The sequence below is a fragment of the Solea solea genome, chromosome 2, assembly GCF_958295425.1.
Source record: "Solea solea chromosome 2, fSolSol10.1, whole genome shotgun sequence".
Taxonomy (NCBI): domain Eukaryota; kingdom Metazoa; phylum Chordata; class Actinopteri; order Pleuronectiformes; family Soleidae; genus Solea; species Solea solea.
The window spans coordinates 35604440-35629133 of NC_081135.1; the positions used below are offsets into that span (position 1 = coordinate 35604440).

At 39.1% G+C, this 24694-nt stretch overlaps 6 protein-coding genes across 6 annotated transcripts; 4 read left to right on the forward strand and 2 right to left on the reverse strand.

Annotated features, from left to right (window-relative positions):
- The first annotated feature begins 562 nt into the window (after positions 1–562).
- Positions 563–1713, forward strand: LOC131455303 (trace amine-associated receptor 13c-like). The gene is made up of 2 exons (XM_058622854.1): positions 563–738; positions 900–1713. The coding sequence occupies exons 1-2, from the start codon at positions 566–568 to the stop codon at positions 1711–1713; spliced, it is 987 nt and encodes a 328-aa protein (XP_058478837.1). The 5' UTR covers positions 563–565.
- A 1655-nt stretch (positions 1714–3368) lies between these two features.
- Positions 3369–5384, forward strand: LOC131475126 (trace amine-associated receptor 13c-like). The gene is made up of 3 exons (XM_058653007.1): positions 3369–3464; positions 4219–4409; positions 4571–5384. The coding sequence occupies exons 1-3, from the start codon at positions 3369–3371 to the stop codon at positions 5382–5384; spliced, it is 1101 nt and encodes a 366-aa protein (XP_058508990.1).
- Positions 5385–9616: 4232 nt separating this feature from the next.
- On the forward strand, positions 9617–11021 carry LOC131455326 (trace amine-associated receptor 13c-like). The gene is made up of 2 exons (XM_058622890.1): positions 9617–9792; positions 9951–11021. The coding sequence occupies exons 1-2, from the start codon at positions 9620–9622 to the stop codon at positions 10762–10764; spliced, it is 987 nt and encodes a 328-aa protein (XP_058478873.1). The 5' UTR covers positions 9617–9619; the 3' UTR covers positions 10765–11021.
- Positions 11022–13582: 2561 nt separating this feature from the next.
- On the reverse strand, positions 13583–15557 carry LOC131475132 (trace amine-associated receptor 13c-like). The gene is made up of 3 exons (XM_058653019.1): positions 15535–15557; positions 14651–14824; positions 13583–14405 (listed from the first exon to the last, which is right to left on the reverse strand). The coding sequence occupies exons 1-3, from the start codon at positions 15555–15557 to the stop codon at positions 13583–13585; spliced, it is 1020 nt and encodes a 339-aa protein (XP_058509002.1).
- Positions 15558–20248: 4691 nt separating this feature from the next.
- LOC131475144 (trace amine-associated receptor 13c-like) lies at positions 20249–21488 on the reverse strand. The gene is made up of 2 exons (XM_058653030.1): positions 21316–21488; positions 20249–21071 (listed from the first exon to the last, which is right to left on the reverse strand). The coding sequence occupies exons 1-2, from the start codon at positions 21486–21488 to the stop codon at positions 20249–20251; spliced, it is 996 nt and encodes a 331-aa protein (XP_058509013.1).
- Positions 21489–22545: 1057 nt separating this feature from the next.
- On the forward strand, positions 22546–24210 carry LOC131455247 (trace amine-associated receptor 13c-like). Its single transcript, XM_058622780.1, has 2 exons — positions 22546–22721; positions 23391–24210. Exons 1-2 carry the CDS (start codon positions 22549–22551, stop codon positions 24208–24210), a joined length of 993 nt encoding a protein of 330 aa, XP_058478763.1. The 5' UTR covers positions 22546–22548.
- The last annotated feature ends 484 nt before the right edge of the window (positions 24211–24694 follow it).

Here is a 24694-nt window from a genome sequence, read left to right on the forward strand (position 1 = left end):
TACTATGTAATACAGGCTACAGAAGAAAGCTTCACTAATTAAATATATGTATAAGTTAACAAACTTGATTTAAATGTGGAAAAAGTTAGCGTTATGAAATTCACAACACAAACATTGTTTGAAGCTAAATGTGGTAAAATGTTGATGTTCAGCTTGAGCCACTTTACAAACGGCACCTCATATGCTGTGACTTCAATAGGGAAACTGAGGGTCAAGTAGGGAAAAGCTGAGTTTCACAGCAGAAGATGAGGTGGGGTGGTGGTGTTTGATGACAAACTGACAAACAAGAGGCACAGGGAAAGTCTCATCAATACAAGGTGAAAACAAAGAGGCAAAAGCACAAAATTGTGGCTTTGGCAGACTGTCCAACAGATTATACAGAGTGGCAGAGTGCATTTCTAACTGAGCTTAAAGTAACTTCTAAGTAACTGATGGTGTGGTGAATGTATTCGATCATTACATCACCCATCACATGCAAATGGGAGGAGTAAGACAAATTCACTTTATTATGGAGGTCACAGAGCAGAGAGACGACATTGCCTTGCAGCTTCTCTTCTCACTGAGTATGGAGACACTGGAGGAAGCTGAACTCTGCTTTCCACATCTCCTGAACACCTCATGCAAAAGGCAATTGCAGAATCGTGGTCCAACTATCTTCGTTTACGTCATACTGTCCTGCATCTCTTTGCTCACTGTGATGCTGAATCTGCTCGTAATCATCGCTATCTCCCACTTCAGGCATGAAGAATAACTCAACCATTTCTTATCTTTCTTTTTTTATTGTCAAACATAGTTTGCTTTGAGACAATAGAAATATTTTTGAAAAACATTTCAGTTACATACTCACAGTGGAAAATGGAATGATGAATGACAGTGATGTCGTGATTCTTTTTGTCCAGGCAGCTCCACACCACCACCAACCTCCTCCTCCTCTCTCTGGCTGTGGCAGACTTCCTCGTTGGCCTCCTGCTGATGCCTGGTCAAATCATCCTCATGACTGGCTGCTGGTTTTTGGGGAGCTTGATATGTGGTCTGTTTAACTATCTGACTTATATTCTGACATCTGCATCAGTCGGAACTGTGGTTCTTATATCAGTTGACAGATATGTGGCCATTTGTGACCCTTTGTCTTACTCCACCAAAGTCACTCACCAACGAGTTCAAATAAGTGTTTGTGTGTGTTGGGCCTGTTCTCTGTTCTATAATGGTGTGATACTACATGTCTTCCTGAAAAATCCAGACGCATATAACTCCTGCTATGGAGAGTGTGTAGTTGTACTTGGCTTCATAACAGGAGTTGTTGATCTTGTTTTGACCTTTGTTGGCCCAATTGCTGTCATCGTAGTTCTGTATATCAAAGTATTTGTGGTGGCTGTGTCTCAGGCTCGAGCCATGAGGTCTCATATTACAGCTGTCACAGTCCAGGGCTCAGTTACTGTAAATGCTAACCAATCTGTGAGAAAAGCAGCCAGGATTCTAGGTATTGTTGTGGTTGTCTTTGTGATATGTTTCTGTCCATATTTTTATCCCTCTCTCACAGACACATCACCAAGTTTTGCTTTTTTAAATTTTGGACTCTGGCTTCTTTATTGTAACTCCTGCATCAATCCAGTGATCTATGCTTCTTTCTATCCCTGGTTTAGGAGATCTATCTTTCTCATTGTTACACTTCAGATATTGCGGCCTGACTCCCGTGATTCACGCATATTGTAGAAATGCCTTTAGCATCTTTTTCCTCACATTATTAAGACCTATTTATGTATTTTGAGGTGGTCAACTAATAGATATTAAAATGAATACATAAATAAATGTATGTTTTTTTTTTCCTTATGGTGTTGAAGACAGACAAAAACATCAGGGATTATGTTATCATAACCGTGGCACTTCAACAGTGCCTTAAATGCATCAGTATTAGTTTTGTTAGTAGCTTAGGTTTATTGTCATTGTCTGGCTTTGCTCTGGTGAAAAAATATTAAACTTAACCTTGTTATGCATCATGAGCAACTCAACCCCAGTAAAGAAACATACCCTTAATAAACTGTTGGTACACACACACACAAGTGACTAGTGACTTTACACCAGACTTCTGTAGTTGTTGGAGATGAACCCACATTTTTAAGATTGTTAAGTAGTTTTAACTTATGTACAATTCGGCACTGTTCAGCTTGATTTGTGTCTACACGTCTCCGGAGTACAGCCTCCTACTCCACAGACTACAGCGGCAGCGGTCTGTGATGCCGCTCGTGATCACTGGCACTGTCCCTAAATACACCACGCCACTTGAAAAGACTCCTGTTAAATATAGAGGTTTCCCTGGTAGCTGTTGGAGATTAACCCACGTTTTTAGGATTGTTAAGGAGTCTTAAGTGATCTGCTGTTCGGCTGTTGTGTGTGGGAAGTCTCTTCCTGTGACGGGACTCTGGCCAGTCAGCGGCCGGCAGTCTGACCAATCATCGCATAGTACCTACTTAGCACGCTTGTAACCTCACCGGAGCAGGTACTAAAAGTAGTACCTGGTACCAGGTACTATGCTAGTGGAAACGCTACTCAAACCGTGTCGTGGCGTGGCATGGCGAGGCCAGGCGAGTAGAGCCGGTGGAAATGCGCCACTAGAGTACTCTTTGTGCTGGTCCCAAGACCATATAAATGGTAGGTCAGGAAGGGCAACCAGCTAAACATTTCTGACAAATCAAATGTGCAGATCATCCGTTGTGGCGACCCCTAGAGAGGGAGCAGCCGAGTATTGATCCAGGTACTTGAAACTGACCTTGATGAACATGGTTTGCAGTTGCTGAAATGAACCATGCACACCTGATTCAACTTATGTAAATAAGCACAAAACACACATATGGAAAAAAAAAAAAAATGGGAGAAAGACACACCTGCCTGCTATAGAGCTCCAGTAGCCGAGGTCACAACCAAGGATACAATCTCTGGCATATTTACTTAAACCGTATTCTTGTTTATAATATACAATCATTTACATAAGTATGGATGTATATTGCAAATGACAAAAGAGCAACCCCCTAAAATTGTGGCACTAAAAAGTTAGTATGGAGCCCTGTCTTGTTAGGCTAGCTATACAGTAATGTTAGCATTATGTCAAAGTAACTGCACATGAACTATGGTCAGCAGTGTCGCTATAATTAGTATCCTTACTTGTAACCTACATTTCGCGTTAGCATGGTGGTAACATGACTGTTTTCTGAATCAATTTTTTAAGTTGTTTGATTCAGTTGTGCACTAGTGTCCATTCAAACTTCATTACTGGCTATGCTTATACAAAGCTTGACATCCTATTGAGACAAACAGCCACAAACCAAGCAGGAAAAAAAGAGCTGCCATCAAATGTGAAATATCAGACAACAATGGAGGACATCCAGCAGCTCTTGTTTTCCCGCTCCGTTTGTGGCTGTGCCGGTTCTCAGTCCAGCCTCTTCACACTCAGCTGCAAACCACTGCTGGTACCGAGGTACTCGCTAAATACAGCTAGCTGATTGTGAAGCTAGCTATGCAGTTACGTTAGCATTTTATAAAGTTTCAGTACTATGTAATACAGGCTACAGAAGAAAGCTTCACTAATTAAATATATGTATAAGTTAACAAATATTGATTTAAATGTGGAAAAAGTTAGCGTTATGAAATTCACAACACAAACATTGTTTGAAGCTAAATGTGGTAAAATGTTGATGTTCAGCTTGAGCCACTTTACAAACGGCACCTCATATGTCGGGCTTCAATAGGGAAACTGAGGGTCAAGTAGGGAAAAGCTGAGTTTCACAGCAGAAGATGAGGTGGGGTGGTGGTGTTTGATGACAAACTGACAAACAAGAGCTACAGGGAAAGTCTCATCAATACAAGGTGAAAACAAAGAGGCAAAAGCACAAAATTGTGGCTTTGGCAGACTGTCCAACAGATTATACAGAGTGGCAGAGTGCATTTCTAACTGAGCTAAAAACAGGGGGATTGACAACCAGTTATTTTGGTTATGTTCAATGTAGGGGCATCCTAAATCCTTTTTGCCTGGGGCTTTCCAAGTCTCTTGAACATGTGATTGAATCCCTTATTTTTTGGTTCTAAGTAACTGATGGTGTGGTGAATGTATTCGATCATTACATCACACAACACATGCAAATGTTGTTGGAAACAGAGGGAGGAGTAAGATGAATTCACTTTATTATGGAGGTCACAGAGCAGAGAGACGACATTGCCTTGTAGCTTCTCTTCTCACTGAGTATGGAGACACTGGAGGAAGCTGAACTCTGCTTTCCACATCTCCTGAACATCTCATGCAAAAGGCAATTGCAGAATCGTGGTCCAACTATCTTCGTTTACGTCATACTGTCCTGCATCTCTTTGCTCACTGTGATGCTGAATCTGCTCGTCATCATCGCTATCTCCCACTTCAGGCATGAAGAATAACTCAACCATTTCTTATCTTTCTTTTTTTATTGTCAAACATTGTTTGCTTTGAGACAATAGAAATATTTTTGAAAAACATTTCAGTTACATACTCACAGTGGAAAATGGAATGATGAATGACAGTGATGTCGTGATTCTTTTTGTCCAGGCAGCTCCACACCACCACCAACCTCCTCCTCCTCTCTCTGGCTGTGGCAGACTTCCTCGTTGGCCTCCTGCTGATGCCTGGTCAAATCATCCTCATTACTGGCTGCTGGTTTTTGGGGAGCTTGACTTGTGCTCTGTTTAACTATCTGAGTTGTATTTTGACATCTGCATCAGTCGGAACCATAGTTCTCATATCAGTTGACAGATATGTGGCCATTTGTGACCCTTTGTCTTACTCCACCAAAGTCACTCACCAACGAGTTCAAATAAGTGTGTGTGTGTGCTGGGCCTGTTCTCTGTTCTATAATGCTGTAATGCTACACGTCTTCCTGGAAAAACCAGACGCACATAACTCCTGCTATGGAGAGTGTATAGTTGTAATTGACTTAATAACAGGAGCTGTTGATCTTGTTTTGACCTTTGTTGGCTCGATTGCTGTCATCGTAGTTCTGTATATCAAAGTATTTGTGGTGGCTGTGTCTCAGGCTCGAGCCATGAGGTCTCATATTACAGCTGTCACAGTCCAGGGCTCAGTTACTGTAAATGCTAACCAATCTGTGAGAAAAGCAGCCAGGATTCTTGGTATTGTTGTGGCTGTCTTTGTGATATGTCTCTGTCCATGTTTTTTTCCCTCTCTCACAGGCATGTCACCAAGTTCTGCTTTTTTAAATTTTGGACTCTGGCTTCTTTATTGTAACTCCTGCATCAATCCAGTGATCTATGCTTCTTTCTATCCCTGGTTTAGGAGATCTATCTTTCTCATTGTTACACTTCAGATATTGCGGTATGACTCCTGTGATTCACACATATTGTAGAAATGCCTTAAGCATCTTTTTCTTCACATTATTAAGACCTATTTATGTATTTTTTGTCTGATGTGACAACACAGTAAAACGACGTTGTTTATTAGTGCACTGTTTTTATGTGCATTTATGTGTTTCTTGGAATTATTAAAAAAAAGTCTTACAGTTGCAATAACATTCTTCTTTGATTTTATACTGATACTTATTATGATAAGCAGGTCTGCATGAGTTTATCTTATTAGGATTGATAATAAGAGATGCATAATCCCTGTTCTATTCCCCTATTGACATGTTTTGAAAACAATAAAAACAAAGCAACATCAAAAAATATTTATTTTCATGTTCATGTTCACCACTTCAAAATACATAAAAGGTTTTGACAAAGTTCACATTCATGAAGGTTTAACAAACCGTTTTCTACAAACATAAGGTGTAGAACTTTCTAGCAGGCAAAGCTATTTGTCTTTCATTCTATTTATCTGTTCATTGTTGTAACTGGTATCAAAGCACCGTTGCCTTTAAAGTGCCTTTAAGGTGCATCGTCAAAGCCATGGTTTGTTATGTTTTGCTTTCGTATGCACCTTTGTAAATCTATCTATCATCAGAACCTGTACGACTTGTCGGTTTTATAACCTGACTAACTGTCTAACTGACTGTAGTTGGTAGCTGACTAACTGTCTAACTGACTGTAGTTGGTAGCTAACAAACTGCTAACTGACTAACTTCAGACTAACAAACTGTCTAACTGCTAACTGACTGCTGCTTAACCGTGTATGTGGAATAAACCTTCAGAAAGACAGTCGAGTTGTGCCCGCCGTACTTGTTCTGGTTACCCTTTACAGAAGGGAGTATTGAGCTGAAAAGACCCAGCCAGCAGAAATCTGGACAGTTATAAAACCGACAAGTCGTACAGGTTCTGATGATAGATAGATTTACAAAGGCGCATACGAAAGCAATACATAACAAACCATGGCTTTGACGATGCACCTTAAAGGCACTTTAAAGGCAACGGTGCTTTGATACCAGTTACAACAATGAACAGATAAATAGAATGAAAGACAAATAGCTTTGCCTGCTAGAAAGTTCTACACCTCCCACTTGGCCTACTGATTCCTAAATCCAAGTAGGCCACAACAACCACAAATTTTGCCTTTCGAAATGGGTACATTGCTGGGTATGAACGCGTTACACACAATTTTACCTTTCAAATGGGTACATAAAGCTACATCGCGGGGTATTAACGTATTACACACAATTTTTTACCTTTCAAATGGGTACATAAAGCTACATCGTGGGGTATGAACGTATTACACACAATTTTACCTTTCAAATGGGTACATAAAGCTGCATCGCTGGGTACGAACGTATTACACACGATATGAATAACAGATACAAATGACAAATAAAGGTTTCACATTGTCCTTGATGACACAGTGGCGCCCTTTACCGAAACACACCACCACCTCTCGTGGAGGATGGTGGAGGGGGGGTCTTGATCCTTTTTCTTTCCGAAACACACCACCACCTCTCGTGGAGGATGGTGGAGGGGGGGTCTTGATCCCTTTTTCCGAAACACACCATCATGTGGTGGGGAATCTATTTCTGTTCCTCCACTGGCAACAGAACCACCAGCCTTCTGACATCTCTGTGAAGGATGGTGGATGGACGGTTCTCCTTTTCTTTGCCTTTCCCACTTTGTCCACTGGAAACCGGACAACTTTGGCACGTCCTCACTTTCACATCTCGTACTACGCCTTTCACATCAGGATGGGCCTCCACAACTCGACCGAGCCTAAACTGGCCTCTCAGTGCATTCTGGTCGGCCAACCACACTAAGTCTCCCACCGTCACGTTCCTTGCGGGCGTGTGCCACTTCTGTCGAACAAAGAGGCCCAGGCCCGCCAGCTGGCTCCACCGCTTCCAGAACTTGTCGACCTCGTTCTGGACCGCTCTCAGGCGCGCAACGGGGTAAGTCAGGTATTCGAACCCTCGAGAGTCCCCGCTAGGCCCAGCACAGCAAAGCAGAAGTGAGTTGGGAGTGATGACTCCTACAGTCTCGTCTTCTACCTGGACTCTCGCGCCGACTGGTCTTTCGTTTGACAGATTAGCTGCCAGGTAGGGGAGAGTCTGGAACTCCAGTGCTGTCAGGTGACTTCCCACCCCGATGTTGCTCAACGCTCTCTTGAGTGTACGGACTGCTGCTTCAGCTGCTCCGTTTCGGTGGGGAGAGTCTGCTGGGTGAAACACCCATGACCGGTCAGTCCCAGCAGCGGTTGCTTTCTTCTGGACTTGATCCCTGTCGATGTTGCTTTGTGTACCCATTTGAAAGGTAAAAAATTGTGTGTAATACGTTCATACCCCGCGATGTAGCTTTATGTACCCATTTGAAAGGTAAAATTGTGTGTAACGCGTTCGTACCCAGCAATGTACCCATTTCGAAAGGCAAAATTTGTGGTTGTTGTGGCCTACTTGGATTTAGGAATCAGTAGGCCAAGTGGGAGGTGTAGAACTTTCTAGCAGGCAAAGCTATTTGTCTTTCATTCTATTTATGTGTTCATTGTTGTAACTGGTATCAAAGCACCGTTGCCTTTAAAGTGCGTTTAAGGTGCATCATCAAAGCCATGGTTTGTTATGTATTGCTTTCGTATGCGCCTTTGTAAATCTATCTATCATCAGAACCTGTACGACTTGTCGGTTTTATAACCTGACTAACTGTCTAACTGACTGTAGTTGGTAGCTGACTAACTGTCTAACTGACTGTAGTTGGTAGCTAACAAACTGCTAACTGACTAACTTCAGACTAACAAACTGTCTAACAGCTAACTGACTGCTGCTTAACCGTGTATGTGGAATAAACCTTCAGAAAGACAGTCGAGTTGTGCCCGCCGTACTTGTTCTGGTTACCCTTTCCAGAAGGGAGTATTGAGCTGGAAAGACCCAGCCAGCAGAAATCTGGACATAAGGCATTTCTACAGTATGTGTGAATCACAGGAGTAAGGAGGAGGTTGGCGGAGGTGCACCAGGTTTAATCCAGAATTTAGTATTATTATTATCAGGGACAGTACTGTATGAAAAGTCACATAACCAAAAGAAAACATACAATGAGGTGAAATAACTAGGATTTGCTCCCAAAGTCCTGAGAGTTCTTAGTTACAGATTTCTGTGGGTTAACATTATACATGCATAAAATACAAGTAAACATACACATTTTAACAAAATCAAAAGTTTTCTTAAACTGTACATGAACTTATTTATAAACTTGAAAATAGCAGGACACATGTTCTTTGTTTAAGAAGAACCAGAGTAATTATGAGACAAACAGCCACAAACCAAGCAGGAAAAAAAGAGCTGCCATCGAATGTGAAATATCAGACAACAATGGAGGACATCCAGCAGCTCTTGTTTTCCCGCTCTGTTTGTGGCTGTGCCGGTTCTCAGTCCAGCCGCTTCACACTCAGCTGCAAACCACTGCTGGTACCCTGGTACTCACTAAATACAGCTAGCTGATTGTGAAGCTAGCTATGCAGTTACGTTAGCATTTTATAAAGGGTCAGTACTATTTAATACAGGCTACAGAAGAAAGCTTCACTAATTAAATATATGTATAAGTTAACAAATATTGATTTAAATGTGGAAAAAGTTAGCGTTATGAAATTCACAACACAAACATTGTTTGAAGCTAAATGTGGTAAAATGTTGATGTTCAGCTTGAGCCACTTTACAAACGGCACCTCATATGCTGTGGCTTCAATAGGGAAACTGAGGGTCAAGTAGGGAAAAGCTGAGTTTCACAGCAGAAGATGAGGTGGGGTGGTGGTGTTTGATGACAAACTGACAAACAAGAGGCACAGGGAAAGTCTCATCAATACAAGGTGAAAACAAAAAGGCAAAAGCACAAAATGGTGGCTTTGGCAGACTGTCAAACAGATTATACAGAGTGGCAGAGTGCATTTCTAACTGAGCTAAAAACAGGGGGATTGACAACCAGTTATTTTGGTTATGTTCAATGTAGGGGCCTCCTAAATCCTTTTTGCCTGGGGCTTTCCAAGTCTCTTGAACATGTGATTGAATCCCTTATTTTTTGTTTCTAAGTAACTGATGGTGTGGTGAATGTATTCGATCATTACATCACACAACACATGCAAATGTTGTTGGAAACAGAGGGAGGGGTAAGATGAATTCACTTTATTATGGAGGTCACAGAGCAGAGAGACGACATTGCCTTGTAGCTTCTCTTCTCACTGAGTATGGAGACACTGGAGGAAGCTGAACTCTGCTTTCCACATCTCCTGAACACCTCATGCAAAAGGCAATTGCAGAATCGTGGTCCAACTGTCTTCGTTTACGTCATACTGTCCTGCATCTCTTTGCTCACTGTGATGCTGAATCTGCTCGTAATCATTTCTATCTCCCACTTCAGGCATGAAGAATAACAACCATTTCTTATCTTACTTTTTTATTGTCAAACATAGTTTGCTTTGAGACAATAGAAATATTTTTGAAAAACATTTCAGTTACATACTCACAGTGGAAAATGGAATGATGAATGGAAGTGATTTGGTAATTCTTTCTGTCCAGGCAGCTCCACACCACCACCAACCTCCTCCTCCTCTCTCTGGCTGTGGCAGACTTCCTCGTTGGCCTCCTGCTGATGCCTGGTCAAATCATCCTCATTACTGGCTGCTGGTTTTTGGGGAGCTTGACTTGTGGTATGTTTAACTATCTGACTTATATTCTGACATCTGCATCAGTCGGAACCATAGTTCTCATATCAGTTGACAGATATGTTGCCATTTGTGACCCTTTGTCTTACTCCACCAAAGTCACTCACCAACGAGTTCAAATAAGTGTGTGTGTGTGCTGGGCCTGTTCTCTGTTCTATAATGCTGTAATGCTACACGTCTTCCTGGAAAAACCAGACGCACATAACTCCTGCTATGGAGAGTGTATAGTTGTAATTGACTTAATAACAGGAGCTCTTGATCTTGTTTTGACCTTTGTTGGCCCGATTGCTGTCATAGTAGTTTTGTACATGAAAGTATTTGTGGTGGCTGTGTCTCAGGCTCGAGCCATGAGGTCTCATATTACAGCTGTCACAGTCCAGGGCTCAGTTAGTGTAAAGGCTAACCAGTCTGTGAGAAAAGCAGCCAGGATTCTTGGTATTGTTGTGGTTGTCTTTGTGATATGTCTCTGTCCTTGTTTTTTTCCCGCTCTCACAGGCATGTCACCAAGTTCTGCTTTTTTAAATTTTGGACTCTGGCTTCTTTATTGTAACTCCTGCATCAATCCAGTGATCTACGCTTCTTTCTATCCCTGGTTTAGGAGATCTATCTTTCTCATTGTTACACTTCAGATATTGCGGCATGACTCCTGTGATTCACACATATTGTAGAAATGCCTTTAGCATTTTTTCTTCACATTATTAAGACCTATTTATGTATTTTGAGGTGGTCAACTAATACATATTAAATAAATACAAGATTTTGACGTATAATTTCCTTATTGACTTGCATGTACCCAAATGACTATTTCTATTTCTAACATATATAAATATAACGTGCGAAGACAAGTGTGGTGTACGTGTTCTTAGAGCACTTTGTATTTTTGACAGTCTTATGTTTTATTTTTTACAATGCCGAGGAACTTAGATGTATGGAGGGTGTATTTCATCAGCCAAGCAGTTTAATGAGTAAGGTTTTTAATGTAAAATAATGTCCATAATTATGTTTAAGTCATGCATAATCACCTCTAGAGTTATGTCTGATGTGACAACACATTAAAAACGACGTTGTTTATTAGTGCACTGTTTTTATGTGCATTTATGTGTTTCTTGGAATTATTAAAAAAAAGTCTTACAGTTGCAATAACATTCTTCTTTGATTTTTATACTGATACTTATTATGATAAGCAGGTCTGCATGAGTTTATCATATTAGGATTGATAATAAGAGATGCATAATCCCTGTTCTGTTCCCCTACTGACATGTTTTGAAAACAACAAAAACAAAGCAACATCAAAAAATATTTATTTTCATGTTCATGTTCACCACTTCAAAATACATAAAAGGTTTTGACAAAGTTCACATTCATGAAGGTTTAACAAACCGTTTTCTACAAACATAAGGCATTTCTACAGTATGTGTGAATCACAGGAGTAAGGAGGAGGTTGGCGGAGGTGCACCAGGTATAATCCAGAATTTAGTATTATTATTATCAGTGACAGTACTGTATGAAAAGTCACGTAACCAAAAGAAAACATACAATGAGGTGAAATAACTAGGATTTGCTCCCAAAGTCCTGAGAGTTCTTAGTTACAGATTTCTGTGGGTTAACATTATACATGCATAAAATACAAGTAAACATACACATTTTAACAAAATCAAAAGTTTTCTTAAACTTTACATGAACTTATTTATAAACTTGAAAATAGCAGGACACATGTTCTTTGTTTAAGAACCAATGTAATTATGCTGCCAACAGTGCTTTTATAAAATACCTAATTACTGATGAGGATATGACTTAATACTTGTGCTGACATTCTTAAAAACACATTTACTCATTATTATTATCTGTTACTGAGTGTAGTTTTATTTTTATTTTATAAGATTTAAATATATATTACTATTTTGAGGTGGTCAACTAATACATATTAAATGAATACATGTTTTTGACGTATAATTTCCTGATTGACTTGCATGTACCCAAATGACTATTTCTATTTCTAACATATATAAATATAACGTGCGAAGACAAGTGTGGTGTACGTGTTCTTAGAGCACTTTGTATTTTTGACAGTCTTATGTTTTATTTTTTACAATGCTGAGGAACTTAGATGTATGGAGGGTGTATTTCATCAGCCAAGCAGTTTAATGAGTAAGGTTTTTAATGTAAAATAATGTCCATAATTATGTTTAAGTCATGCATAATCACCTCTAGAGTTATGTCTGATGTGACAACACATTAAAAACGACGTTGTTTATTGGTGCACTGTTTTTATGTGCATTTATGTGTTTCTTGGAATTATTAAAAAAAAGTCTTACAGTTGCAATAACATTCTTCTTTGATTTTATACTGATACTTATTATGATAAGCAGGTCTGCATGAGTTTATCATATTAGGATTGATAATAAGAGATGCATAATCCCTGTTCTATTCCCCTATTGACATGTTTTGAAAACAACAAACACAAAGCAGCAACATCAAAAAATATTTATTTTCATGTTCATGTTCACCACTTCAAAATACATAAAAGGTTTTGACAAAGTTCACATTCATGAAGGTTTAACAAACCGTTTTCTACAAACATAAGGCATTTCTACAGTATGTGTGAATCACAGGAGTCAGGAGGAGGTTGGCGGAGGTGCACCAGGTATAATCCAGAATTTAGTATTATTATTATCAGTGACAGTACTGTATGAAAAGTCACGTAACCAAAAGAAAACATACAATGAGGTGAAATAACTAGGATTTGCTCCCAAAGTCCTGAGAGTTCTTAGTTACAGATTTCTGTGGGTTAACATTATACATGCATAAAATACAAGTAAACATACACATTTTAACAAAATCAAAAGTTTTCTTAAACTGTACATGAACTTATTTATAAACTTGAAAATAGCAGGACACATGTTCTTTGTTTAAGAAGAACCAGAGTAATTACGCTGCCAACAGTGCTTCTATAAAATACCTAATTACTGATGAGGATATGACTTAATACTTGTGCTGACATTCTTAAAAACACATTTACTCATTGTTATTATCTGTTACTGAGTGTAGTTTTCTTTTTATTTTATAAGATTTAAATATATATTACTATTTTTGACATTTCTATATGTTCTAAAGCAGTCTTATCAGTTCAGTGTTTTCCTGATTCAAGGGTTAGGTAAACAAAAAAATAGAAGAAATGTGTATTTTAAAAGGTCACTTTCCGGTTTTGATCTTGTCCTGAGGAGTTAAGTTGAATATTTCTTTTTTTAAGACAAACATTTGCCCAAGTGAAGCCAGAAAAATCCAAATGAGGCTGCTGTTGATTCATTAGAATCAGTAAAAGAGATTATATTGTTTAGTTAAGGTTATAATGTGCAATCCTTGTTCTATGTCACTCACACACACATGCACACATTCCTTGCACACAGAGAGAGAGACAATATTCAGCAACATGTCCACAAGCAAAAACATTTTTTTCACCACCCGACAATAAATCATTGAGATGTGTTAACATTTCTGTAGTATGTGTGTATCACAGGAGTCATGCTGCAATATCTTAAGTGTAACAATGAGTTTGATAGATCTCCTAAACCAGGGATAGAAAGAAGCATAGATGATTGGATTGATGCAGGAGTTAAAATAAAGGACCAAGACCCCAAAAAAAGAAACATACACAGAGAATGAACTGACAATGAAAGAGGCAGAAAAATATGGACAGAAACATATCACGAACACAACCACAACAATACCAAGAATTCTGGCTGCTTTTCTCTCAGATTTTTTAGCCGTGACAGCACCTGAGCCCTGGACTGTGACAGCAGTAATGTGAGACCTCATGGCTTGAGCTTGAGCCACAGCCACCACAAATACTTTCATATACAGAACTACAATGACAGCAATCGGCCCAACAAAGGTCACAGCAACATCAACAACTCCTGTTATTTGGCCCATTAGAAATACACAGTCTCCATAGCAGGTATTAAATTGATCTCCATCGCTCAGGAAGACATTCATTATCACACCATTATAGAAGACAGAGCAGGCCCAACACAGAGAGACACTTATTTTGACTCGTTTCTCAGTGACTTTAGTTGGGTAAGACAAAGGGTCACAAATGGCCACATATCGGTCAACTGATATGAGCACCATGGTTCCCACTGAGGCAGATGTCAGACTTAAGGATGCAAAGTAAAACGCACTACAAATGAAGGTCCCCAAAAACCAGCAGCCACTTATCATAACCATTTGACCCGGCAGCAGCAGGAGGCCAACAAAGAAGTCTGAAACAGCCAGAGAGAGGAGGAGGAGGTTGGTGGAGTTCTGGAGCTGCCTGCACAGAAAGAATATCATCACAGAAACAAATGATCATATGCTGGGTGATACTAGTTTTTTGTTTTTTTTCTACATGCTACTATGTAGTAGCAGTTCAAGTCTAGTTGTAGTGGAATTACTTTTATGATGTACATAAAATAAATAGACATACACATAAAATACATGTTACTGAACACATTTCAACAAGATTTCTCAGGTTCATACAAATGACAATAAGACATAGAAATGAATTTATCTTCATACCTGAAGTGGGAGATAGAGATGATGACGAGCAGATTGAGCATCACGGTGAGCAAAGAGATGCAGGTCAGTGTGACATACAGGAATACAGCTGGACCACCGTGGTCAAACGTCCTTTTGCAAGAGATGTTTGGGAACTGTGGAAAGCAGAGTTCATTTCCTACCAGAGTCTCCATACTCGGAGAGAAGAGAGGAGAAGAGAAGAGAAGAGAAGAGAAGAGAAGAGAAGAGAAGAGAAGAGAAGAGAAGAGAAGAGAAGAGAAGAGAAGAGAAGCTACAGAGCAGTAGCATCTATTTGCTCCATGATCTCCATAATAAGGTGGATTAATCTCGCTCCTCCTTTTGTTCCCATCTGTTGGGTGATGTAATACATTAGGTACTTTGAATCAAAATTAGGATGTCAATCAAATATTGATATTTTAATTGATTAGAATTTGTTATTTTTGCAAACACGCACACACAAACACACAAAAACCTATTTTCTGGAGGATTTTTTACTATATTGCTTAAAATCCTCTTCAAACCCTGATTGTAACCAATTCATTAATGCATTGTCACAGAAATCACCTGTGGACAGGCCTGTAAAAACATCATCCAATCATAATAAACAGCCCAAACTAATTCATTGGATCATGATGTATCATTCAAACTGCCTTTTGCCCATCTACCCATGAAGTAATGTGGATGGAGCTCAAAACCATAGGTGAGGGATGGAATGTAGATGGACCTGTAAATTGAGAGCTCTGCCTTGCAGGTCAGCTCTTTCTCTACCACAACATACCGCTACAGAGACCACTTTACTGCTGACGCTGACCCAATTTCGTTTGTCCATTGTTGGGTGACCGAGTGCACCCAACCTTCCACGTCAGTAGACTCAAGCCGCTTACCGAGAGCCCTCTGGTTCCCCCATCCTAGCGGTCAGGAAAAGAGGGCAGGGTCATCAATTCCTGGTGGACTGGGAAGGGTATGGTCCTGAAGAGCGCTCATGGGTACCTGCCAGCTTCATCTTGGATGATAACCTCATCCATGACTTTGAGAGACGAGACCGACAACAACCTGGTCCGTCAGGAGCCGTCCCGGGGGGGACAAGTTGTGTTAGTTAGTTTTAGTTCAGTCTCACTTCCTGTTTTATTTTGTGTTAGTCAGTTTTAGTTCAGTGGCACTTCCTGTTTTATGTTTTTAGTTAGTTAGTTTTAGATCAATGTCACTTCCTGTTTTATTTTGGTAAGGGGTTTCTCTACTTCCTGTGAGCACCTTGTCTGTCTTGTTCTGTGTCTCGTCTGATTCCATGATTGTGTTCACCTGGTGCTTATTACCCTCACTCCCTTCTTATACTCCCTTCTCCCACTTTCATTTGCCAGTGTGTCTTACATGTGTCGTCAGCGTCCGTGCCTCGTGAAGTTTTGAAATTTAAGTCAGAGATCTTTTCGTTGTGAAAGTATAGCTTAAGTTTTGTTGTTTTCTCAGTCTTTACAAGTCTAGTTTTTTAGCTTAGCGTTTAGCTATTTCCCGAGCCTTTTCCTGCTCACCTTTTGTTTGTTGGTTAAGGAGATAATAAAGCTCTTTAAAACCACCTTCTGTTTCTGGTCTTGTGCATTTGGGTCCAAGCCGTGTACCAGTTCATAACAAGGGTGTAAACCACCAATCATGCTATGACAGCCAGGATTTGCTACAGCCACGTCATGGAGGATAAAGCGGCAGAAAAATGAATGAATGGATGAATGGTGTGTCTGAAAGTTGGTCTTACATAAAAGGATGATGTCAATATTACGTGTGTGTGATGCTCAAGCATGTTTTGAACAAACGTGGCAGAATAGCAGGTATTAATTAGGGTTACACCCCAGGTTTAAGAGAGACAGATATTGTTCAATGTAAGGGTAGGTCACACACAATGCTTGATACATAAACATGATGAAGAAGAAAAATTAATAATATTTAAAAACTTTCTAAATATGTTCAAATTAAGTGACCTAAGACTTCTGCACAGCAATGCATGTATGGGTTACGGTTTTCAACAGCTGCTGCAAACAAGAAAATCCTAATTATGTTGTTTTTTTTAGTTGTATGACCTTTTATACTGTTGTTAATGATAATAATAAGTATTATAATGAGTGATGCTCTTTGTGTCCAGGCAGCTCCCCGCCTCCACCAACCTCCTCCTTCTCTCTCTGACTGTGGCAGACTTCCTCGTTGGCCTCCTGCTGATGCCGGTTAAAATCATCCTCTTGAGTGGCTTCTGGTTTTTGGGCGTGATCTGTGATCTGTTCTACTATGCCTCTTTCATTCTGACATCTGCATCAGTGGGAACCATGGTTCTCATATCGATTGACAGATATGTGGCCATTTGTGACCCTTTGTCCTACCCCACCAAAGTCACTCATCAACGAGTTCAAATAAGTATTTGTCTGTGTTGGGCCTGTTCTCTGATCTATAATCGTTTAATAGCAAATGTCTTCTCGGAAAATCCAGACACATACATCACCTGTTACGGAGAGTGTGTAGTTGTAATTTATACTATACCAGGAGCAGTTGATATTGTTGTGACATTTATTGGCCCGATTGCAGTCATCGTAGTTCTGTAAAGGAAAATATTGGTGGCTGTGTCTCAGGCTTCTTTCTATCCCTGGTTTAGGAGATCTATCTTTCTCATTGTTACACTTCAGATATTGCACCTGACTCCCCTGATTCACACATATTGTAGAAATGCCTTTAGCATCTTTTTCTTCACATTATCAAGACCTATTTATGTATTTTAAGGTAGTCAACAAATACATATTAAATGAATAAATGTTATGTGACATTGTCTGTGTGTGTGTGTGTGGAGCATCATGGGAACATTTGTTTTTGAGTTTAAATTCCCACACAAACTATAAATGTAATTTACAAGAAAACAAAAACAGGTTTACTGAGATTGACGATGAATTTAAAGGGAAATAGGTCAAAGGTCAGATTCACAAACATTATTTTACAAAGAGAATTCACTTTTAAAGCACTTTCATAACTTGTTCAATGGGACTTAACAATGTTAGATTTTAATTGACACCACATCTGTAATCTGGATTAGATCTGGTGATGAAATTTAGTATGTCGGTAGAGAGTCTGATTCTGCATACACATACCAAATTCCATTAAATTCTGATGAGTTTTGACAGAGGTATGACTATTTTGTTTTACAGTTTTGCCCATTGTGAGAAATGGGGATTTCTTAAAAAATGTGATACATTTTGTGACGTCATCAGTGGGCAGATTCTTCTTCTAGTGACATACTTTGGTGATCACCTACACATCACAAAAAATTCAAACTGATCGGTTCAGGTGTCTCTGAGATATACATACACATGTGAACTTGTTCAATGGGATTAAATCATGTAGGAACGATGTAGGATTTAAATTGCCGTCAAATCCATAATCTAGATTAGATCTGGATGAAATTTAGTCTGATAGTAGAGTGTCTGATCCTGCATACACATACCACATTTCATTCATATATGATGAATTTTGTCTGAGATACTTTAGTTGATTTTACAGTTTTGCCCATTAAAAAGAATGGGATTTTTTGGAAAGTTTGACAGTGCTTTGTGACGTCATCAGTGGGCAGATTTTGACCAAAATTGAATGATAACATACTTGGGTGATCTTATGGTGTTGAAGACAGACAAATACATACAAAATAAAGAGTGGGAGAAAGACACACCTGCCTGCTGTAGAGCTCCAGTAGCTCATGACACAACCAAGCTTACACTTTCTGGCATATTTACTTTTTGGTGGTAACATGGCTGTTTTCTGAATCAGAAATGTATTCAAGTTCGTCATAATATTTCTAAGTCACACAGTGGAGCTTTCTTCTGTAGCCTGGATTACCTTGTACTGTGCCATATAAAATGCTCACGTAACTGTATAGCAAGCCGCACAATCAGCTAGCCGTAAATAGCAAGTACGATGGTGCATACAAACTTAATGTAAAGCAAATGCAGAAAATGTAGTGTCTAAACAGTGTGGAACGGTTTGGTTTGGTTCAAAAGTCATGTTTGTGTATATGTCACATTTGTTATGAAAGCAAAGTCCAATTTTATAATGCTAGAGTTATAAACTCTGTTCTATCCAGTTCTATCATATATTTTCTCCATCACATGTTTAAAAAACTCAAAGCAGCAACTTCATTGGATTGACTGAGTTACAATAGAACCTCTCTTATCACTTCAGATATTACACCCAAGGCTTTTGTACATGTGAAGACGTATAATTTCCTGACTGACTGATTTTTGACAAAGTCTTAAGTTTAATTTTTACAATGCTGAGGAACTTAGATGTATGGAGGTTGTATTTCACCAGCCAAGCAGTTTAATGAGTGAGGTATTTAATGTAAAATAATGTCCATTATTATGTTTAAGTCATGCATAATCAACTCTAGAGTTATGTCTGATGTGACAACACAGTAAGAATGACGTTGTTTATTAGTGCACTGCTTTTATATGCATTAATGTGTTTCTTGGAATTACGAAAAAACTGATACTTATTATGATAAGCAGGTCTGCATGAGTTTATCATATTAGGATTGATAATAAGAGATGCATAATCCCTGTTCTATTCCCCTATTGACATGTTTTGAAAACAATAAAAACAAAGCAGCAACATCAAAAAATATTTATTTTCATGTTCATGTTCACCACTTCAAAATATTTAAACAAAAATTTAACAAACCGTTTTCTACAAACATAAGACATTTCTACAGTATGTGTGAATCACAGGAGTCAGGAGGAGGTTGGCGGAGGTGCACCAGGTATAATCCAGAATTTAGTATTATTATTATCAGTGACAGTACTGTATGAAAAGTCACATAACCAAAAGAAAACATACATACAATGAGGTGAAATAACTAGGATTTCCTCCCTGAGAGTTCTTTGTTAGTTAGAGATTTCTGTGGGTTAACATTATACATGCATAAAATGCAAGTAAACATACACATTTCAACAACATCAAAAGTTTTCTTGAACTGTACATGACCTTATTTATAAACTTGAAAATAGCAGGACACATGTTCTTTGTTTAAGAAGAACCAGAGTAATTATGCTGCCAACAGTGCTTCTATAAAATACCTAATTACTAATGAGGATATTACTTAATACTTGTGCTGACATTCTTAAAAACACATTTACTCATTGTTATTATCTGTTACTGAGTGTAGTTTTCTTTTTATTTTATAAGATTTAAATATATATTACTATTTTTGACATTTCTATATGTTCTATAGCAGTCTTATCAGTTCAGTGTTTTTCAGCTGTTTTCCTGATTCAAGGGTTAGGTAAACAAAAAAAAAGAAGAAATGTGTATTTTAAAAGGTTTCTTTACGGTTTTGATCTTGTAGTGAGGAGTTAAGTTGAATATTTTTTTTTAAGACAAACATTAATGTATTTGCCCAAGTGAAGCCAGAAAAATCCAAAATGAGCCTGCTGTTGATTCATTAGAATCAGTAAAAGAGATTATATTGTTTAGTTTATGTTATAATGTGCAATCCTTGTTCTATGTCACTCACACACACATGCACACATTCCTTGTACACAGAGAGAGAGACAATAATGGCTGACAAGTCATTGAGATGTGTTAACATTTCTGTAGTATGTGTGTATTACAGGAGCCAGGCTGCAATATCTTTAGTGTAACAATGAGTTTGATAGATCTCCTAAACCAGGGATAGAAAGAAGCATAGATGACTGGATTGATGCAGGAGTTAAAATACAGGACCAAGACCCCAAAAAAAGAAACATAGATAGAGAATGAACTGACAATGAAAGAGGCACAAAAATATGGACAGAAACATATCACAAACACAACCACAACAATACCAAGAATCCTGGCTGCTTTTCTCTCAGATTTCTTAGCCGTGACAGCACCTGTGCCCTGGACTGTGACAGCAGTAATGTGAGACCTCATGGCTCGAGCTTGAGCCACAGCCACCACAAATACTTTCATATACAGAACTACAATGACAGCAACTGGGCCAACAAAGGACACAGCAACATCAACAACTCCTGTTATTTGGCCCATTAGAAATACACACCCTCCATAGCAGGTATTAAATTGATCTGGATCACTCAGGAAGACATTCATTATCACACCGTTATAGAAGACAGAGCAGGCCCAACACAGAGAGACACTTATTTTGACTCGTTTCTCAGTGACTTTAGTTGGGTAAGACAAAGGGTCACAAATGGCCACATATCGGTCAACTGATATGAGCACCATGGTTCCCACTGAGGCAGATGTCAGACTAAAGGAGGCAAAGTAAAACGCACCACAAATGATGGTCCCCAAAAACCAGCAGCCACTTATCATAACCATTTGACCCGGCAGCAGCAGGAGGCCAACGAAGAAGTCTGACACAGCCAGAGAGAGGAGGAGGAGGTTGGTGGAGTTCTGGAGCTGCCTGCACAGAAAGAATATCATCACAGAGACAAATGATCACATGCTGGGTGATACTATTTTTTTGTTTTTTTCTACATGCTACTATGTAGTAACAGTTCAAGTCTAGTTGTAGTGGAAATACTTTTATGATGTACATAAAATAAATAGACATACACATAAAATACATGTAACTGAACACATTTCAACAATATTTCTCAGGTTCAAACAAATGACAATAAGACATAGAAATGAATGTATCTTCATACCTGAAGTGGGAGATAGAGATGATGACGAGCAGATTGAGCATCACGGTGAGCAAAGAGATGCAGGTCAGTGTGACATACAGGAATACAGCTGGACCACCGTGGTCCAACGTCTTTTTGCACGAGATGTTTGGGAACTGTGGAAAGCAGAGTTCATCTCCGTCCAGAGTCTCCATACTCGGAGAGAAGAGAAGAGAAGAGAAGAGAAGAGAAGAGAAGAGAAGAGAAGCTACATAGCAGTAGCGTCTATCTGCTCCATGATCTCCATAATAAGGTGGATTCATCTCGCTCCTCCCTCTGTTCCCATCTGTTGGGTGATGTAATACATTCACCGCACCATTAGGTACTTTGAATCAAAATTAGGATGTCAATCAAATATTGATATTAGAATTGATTAGAATGTGTTATTTTTGCACACACACATACATACACACACACACACACACACAAACCTGTATTTAAAGGTGGGGTGGGAGATTATTTTCTGGAGCATTTTTTACTGTATTGCTTAAAATCCTCTTCACACCCTGATTGTAACCAATTAATTAATGCATTGTCACAGAAATAAAAAAAATCAATCACCTGTGTAGTAGACAGGTCTGTATAAACACCATGGCCCAAACTAATTCATTGGATCATGATGCATCATTCATACTACCTTCTGCCTATCTACCCATGAAGTAATGTTTTTAGTAAAATAACCTCAATATTGTTTTCGTGAGAAAGCAATTTTCAATTTCTCGCCGTGAATCATTGCTCCTTTCGGCTGATGTTGGCTCGTAATTAGTTTCCGAAATATTGCACAGTTTTCTTTTTGCCCCTGTAAGAAACTTCTCTATTATCAAAAACCTTGTCACCAGTGTAGATTTTTTTTGTGGTAGGTCACTTAAATGAGTCTGGGTTACAGCGAGACCAAAAGTTCCACCTGCTAAACTTTAGTTAGGACCTAAAATTAAAAGAAGAGACAGACTCTTCAGCCAGCTCCCAAACCACTCATTTGTGTGTGTGCAAAATAACAAATTCTAATCAATTCTAATATCAATATTTGATTGACATCCTAATTTTGATTCAAAGTGCCCAATGGTGCGGTGAAGGTATTACATCACCCAACAGCTGTAACTGTTGTTATGAGAACAGAAGGAGGAGCGAGATGAATTCACCTTCTTATGGAGATCATGGAGCAGATAGATGCTACTGCTGTGCAGCTTCGCTTCTCCTCCTCTCTTCTCTCTGAGCATGGAGACTCTGGAAGGAGATGAACTTTGCTTTCCACAGCTACCAAACATCTCTTGTAAAAGGCCACTGCAGCATCGTGGTCCAACTGTCTTGCTGTACATCATCCTGTCCTGCATCTCTTTGCTCACTGTGATGCTGAATCTGCTCGTCATCATCTCTATCTCCCACTTCAGGCATGAAGATAAACTACATCTTATCTTGCTTTTGTTATTGTTTGTGTGTGTGTGTAGCTGCAGTATCCCCCCAAACAGTCCAAAAACTTGCAAATTGCAGATCAGGTCAAGTGGACACTCTAAATTGACTATAGGTGTAAATGAGTGACTGGTTCCTCGTCGCCGTATGTTGGCCCTGTGATTTGTCCAGGGTGTAAACCACCAATCGTGCTAAGACAGCCAGGATTTGCTCCAGCCACGTCATGGAGGATAAAGCGGCAGAAAAATGAATGAATGGATGAATGGTGTGTCTGAAAGTTGGTCTTACATATAAGGATGCTGTCAATACTACGTGTGTGTGTGTGATGCTCAAGCATGTCTTGACCAAACGTGGCATAATAGCAGATATTAATTAGGGTTACACCCCAGGTTTAAGAGAGACAGATATTGTTCAAGTGTAAGGGTAGGTCACACACGATGCTTGACACTTAAATCTGATGAAGAAAAAAGAATATTATTATTTAAATACTTTATAAATGTGTTCAAATTAAGTGACCTAAGACTTCTGCACAGCAATTGAAGTATGGGTTGCTGCAAACAAGCAAATCCTAATTGTGTGGTTTTTTTTTGTCTTTTATACTGTTGCTAATAATATTAATTATTATAATGAATGATACTCTTTGTGTCCAGGCAGCTCCACACCTCCACCAACCTCCTCCTCCTCTCTCTGGCTGTGGCCGACTTCCTCGTTGGCCTCCTGCTGATGCCGGTTCAAATCATCCTCCTGAGTGGCTGCTGGTTATTGGGCAGTGTGATCTGTGGTCTGTTCTACTATGCCTCTTTCATTCTGACATCTGCGTCAGTGGGAACCATGGTTCTCATATCAGTTGACAGATATGTGGCCATTTGTGATCCTTTGTCTTACCCCACCATAGTCACTCACCAACGAGTTAAAATAAGTGTTTGTGTGTGTTGGGCCTGCTCTCTGTTCTATAATGGTGTGATACTACATGTGTTCCTGGAAAATCCAGACACATATAACTCCTGCTATGGAGAGTGTGTAGTTGTAATCAGCTTCATAACAGGAGCTGTTGATGTCGTTTTGACCTTCATTGGCCCGATTGCTGTCATAGTGGTTCTGTATACGAAAGTATTTGTGGTGGCTGTGTCTCAGGCTCGAGCCATGAGATCTCACATTACTGCTGTCACAGTCCAGGGCTCAGTTACTGTAACAGCTAAGAAATCTGAGAGAAAAGCAGCCAGGATTCTTGGTGTTGTTGTGGTTTTCTTTCTCATATGTTTCTGCCCGTATTTTTATCCCTCTCTCGCAGGCCAGGACATGTCAACAAGTCTGACCTTTTCTATTTTTGGGGTCTGGCTTCTTTATTGTAACTCCTGCATCAATCCCATCATCTATGCTTCTTTCTATCCCTGGTTTAGGAGATCTATTAAACTCATTGTTACCCTTCAGACACTGCATCCCCACTCCTGTGATTCACAAATCATGTAGAAATGCTGAAGCATCAAGTATGTATGCACAAATCATGTATTTACTATTAGGTGGTGAATTAACCTGCATGGAAAATGTATATAAATGTTCTGGGTTTTTTTAAGTTGCCATTTTATTTCCTTTTGAACATGTGTTTACATGGAGCTAATTAACGTTAAATTGGGCCCATTGTCATTGTTCAAACTCCATTTTGAAACTAAGATTAAGCAGAATATCACACTCTTATAGTGACTTTAAAATGTAGACATTTAAGAATTGTTGCCACTAGGATTCTAGGATAAAAAGTGCAGGGCCTGGATCACATACATGGAATATAGAATCTATAATAAATAGGAAAGTAAATACTGTTTATAGAAATATCATTAGATGTTTGAAATAAAATAAAATAATGTATGTGTTGTTTGTTTGTCTGTTACACTCAGCAACTCAAAATGACAAAGATACAAGTTGTTGTTTTTTGAAAGTATGAAGTCAAAAAAATCTG

Bases quoted from the DNA above. Each gene is read 5' to 3' on its own strand.
- LOC131475126 (XM_058653007.1), top strand. From the start codon at position 3,369: ATGGAGGACATCCAGCAGCTCTTGTTTTCCCGCTCCGTTTGTGGCTGT. The intron at 3,465-4,218 runs GTACCGAGGTAC...ATTGCCTTGTAG, and splicing joins TCAGCTGCAAACCACTGCTG to CTTCTCTTCTCACTGAGTAT. The intron at 4,410-4,570 runs GCATGAAGAATA...CTTTTTGTCCAG, and splicing joins ATCGCTATCTCCCACTTCAG to GCAGCTCCACACCACCACCA.
- LOC131475132 (XM_058653019.1), bottom strand. From the start codon at position 15,557: ATGGGGGAACCAGAGGGCTCTCG. The intron at 14,825-15,534 runs GTAAGCGGCTTG...CTTCTCTCCGAG, and splicing joins GGGGAACCAGAGGGCTCTCG to TATGGAGACTCTGGTAGGAA. The intron at 14,406-14,650 runs GTATGAAGATAA...CTTTCTGTGCAG, and splicing joins ATCTCTATCTCCCACTTCAG to GCAGCTCCAGAACTCCACCA.
- LOC131475144 (XM_058653030.1), bottom strand. From the start codon at position 21,488: ATGGAGACTCTGGACGGAGATGAACTCTGCTTTCCACAGTTCCCAAAC. The intron at 21,072-21,315 runs GTATGAAGATAC...CTTTCTGTGCAG, and splicing joins ATCTCTATCTCCCACTTCAG to GCAGCTCCAGAACTCCACCA.
- LOC131455326 (XM_058622890.1), top strand. From the start codon at position 9,620: ATGGAGACACTGGAGGAAGCTGAACTCTGCTTTCCACATCTCCTGAAC. The intron at 9,793-9,950 runs GCATGAAGAATA...CTTTCTGTCCAG, and splicing joins ATTTCTATCTCCCACTTCAG to GCAGCTCCACACCACCACCA.
- LOC131455303 (XM_058622854.1), top strand. From the start codon at position 566: ATGGAGACACTGGAGGAAGCTGAACTCTGCTTTCCACATCTCCTGAAC. The intron at 739-899 runs GCATGAAGAATA...CTTTTTGTCCAG, and splicing joins ATCGCTATCTCCCACTTCAG to GCAGCTCCACACCACCACCA.
- LOC131455247 (XM_058622780.1), top strand. From the start codon at position 22,549: ATGGAGACTCTGGAAGGAGATGAACTTTGCTTTCCACAGCTACCAAAC. The intron at 22,722-23,390 runs GCATGAAGATAA...CTTTGTGTCCAG, and splicing joins ATCTCTATCTCCCACTTCAG to GCAGCTCCACACCTCCACCA.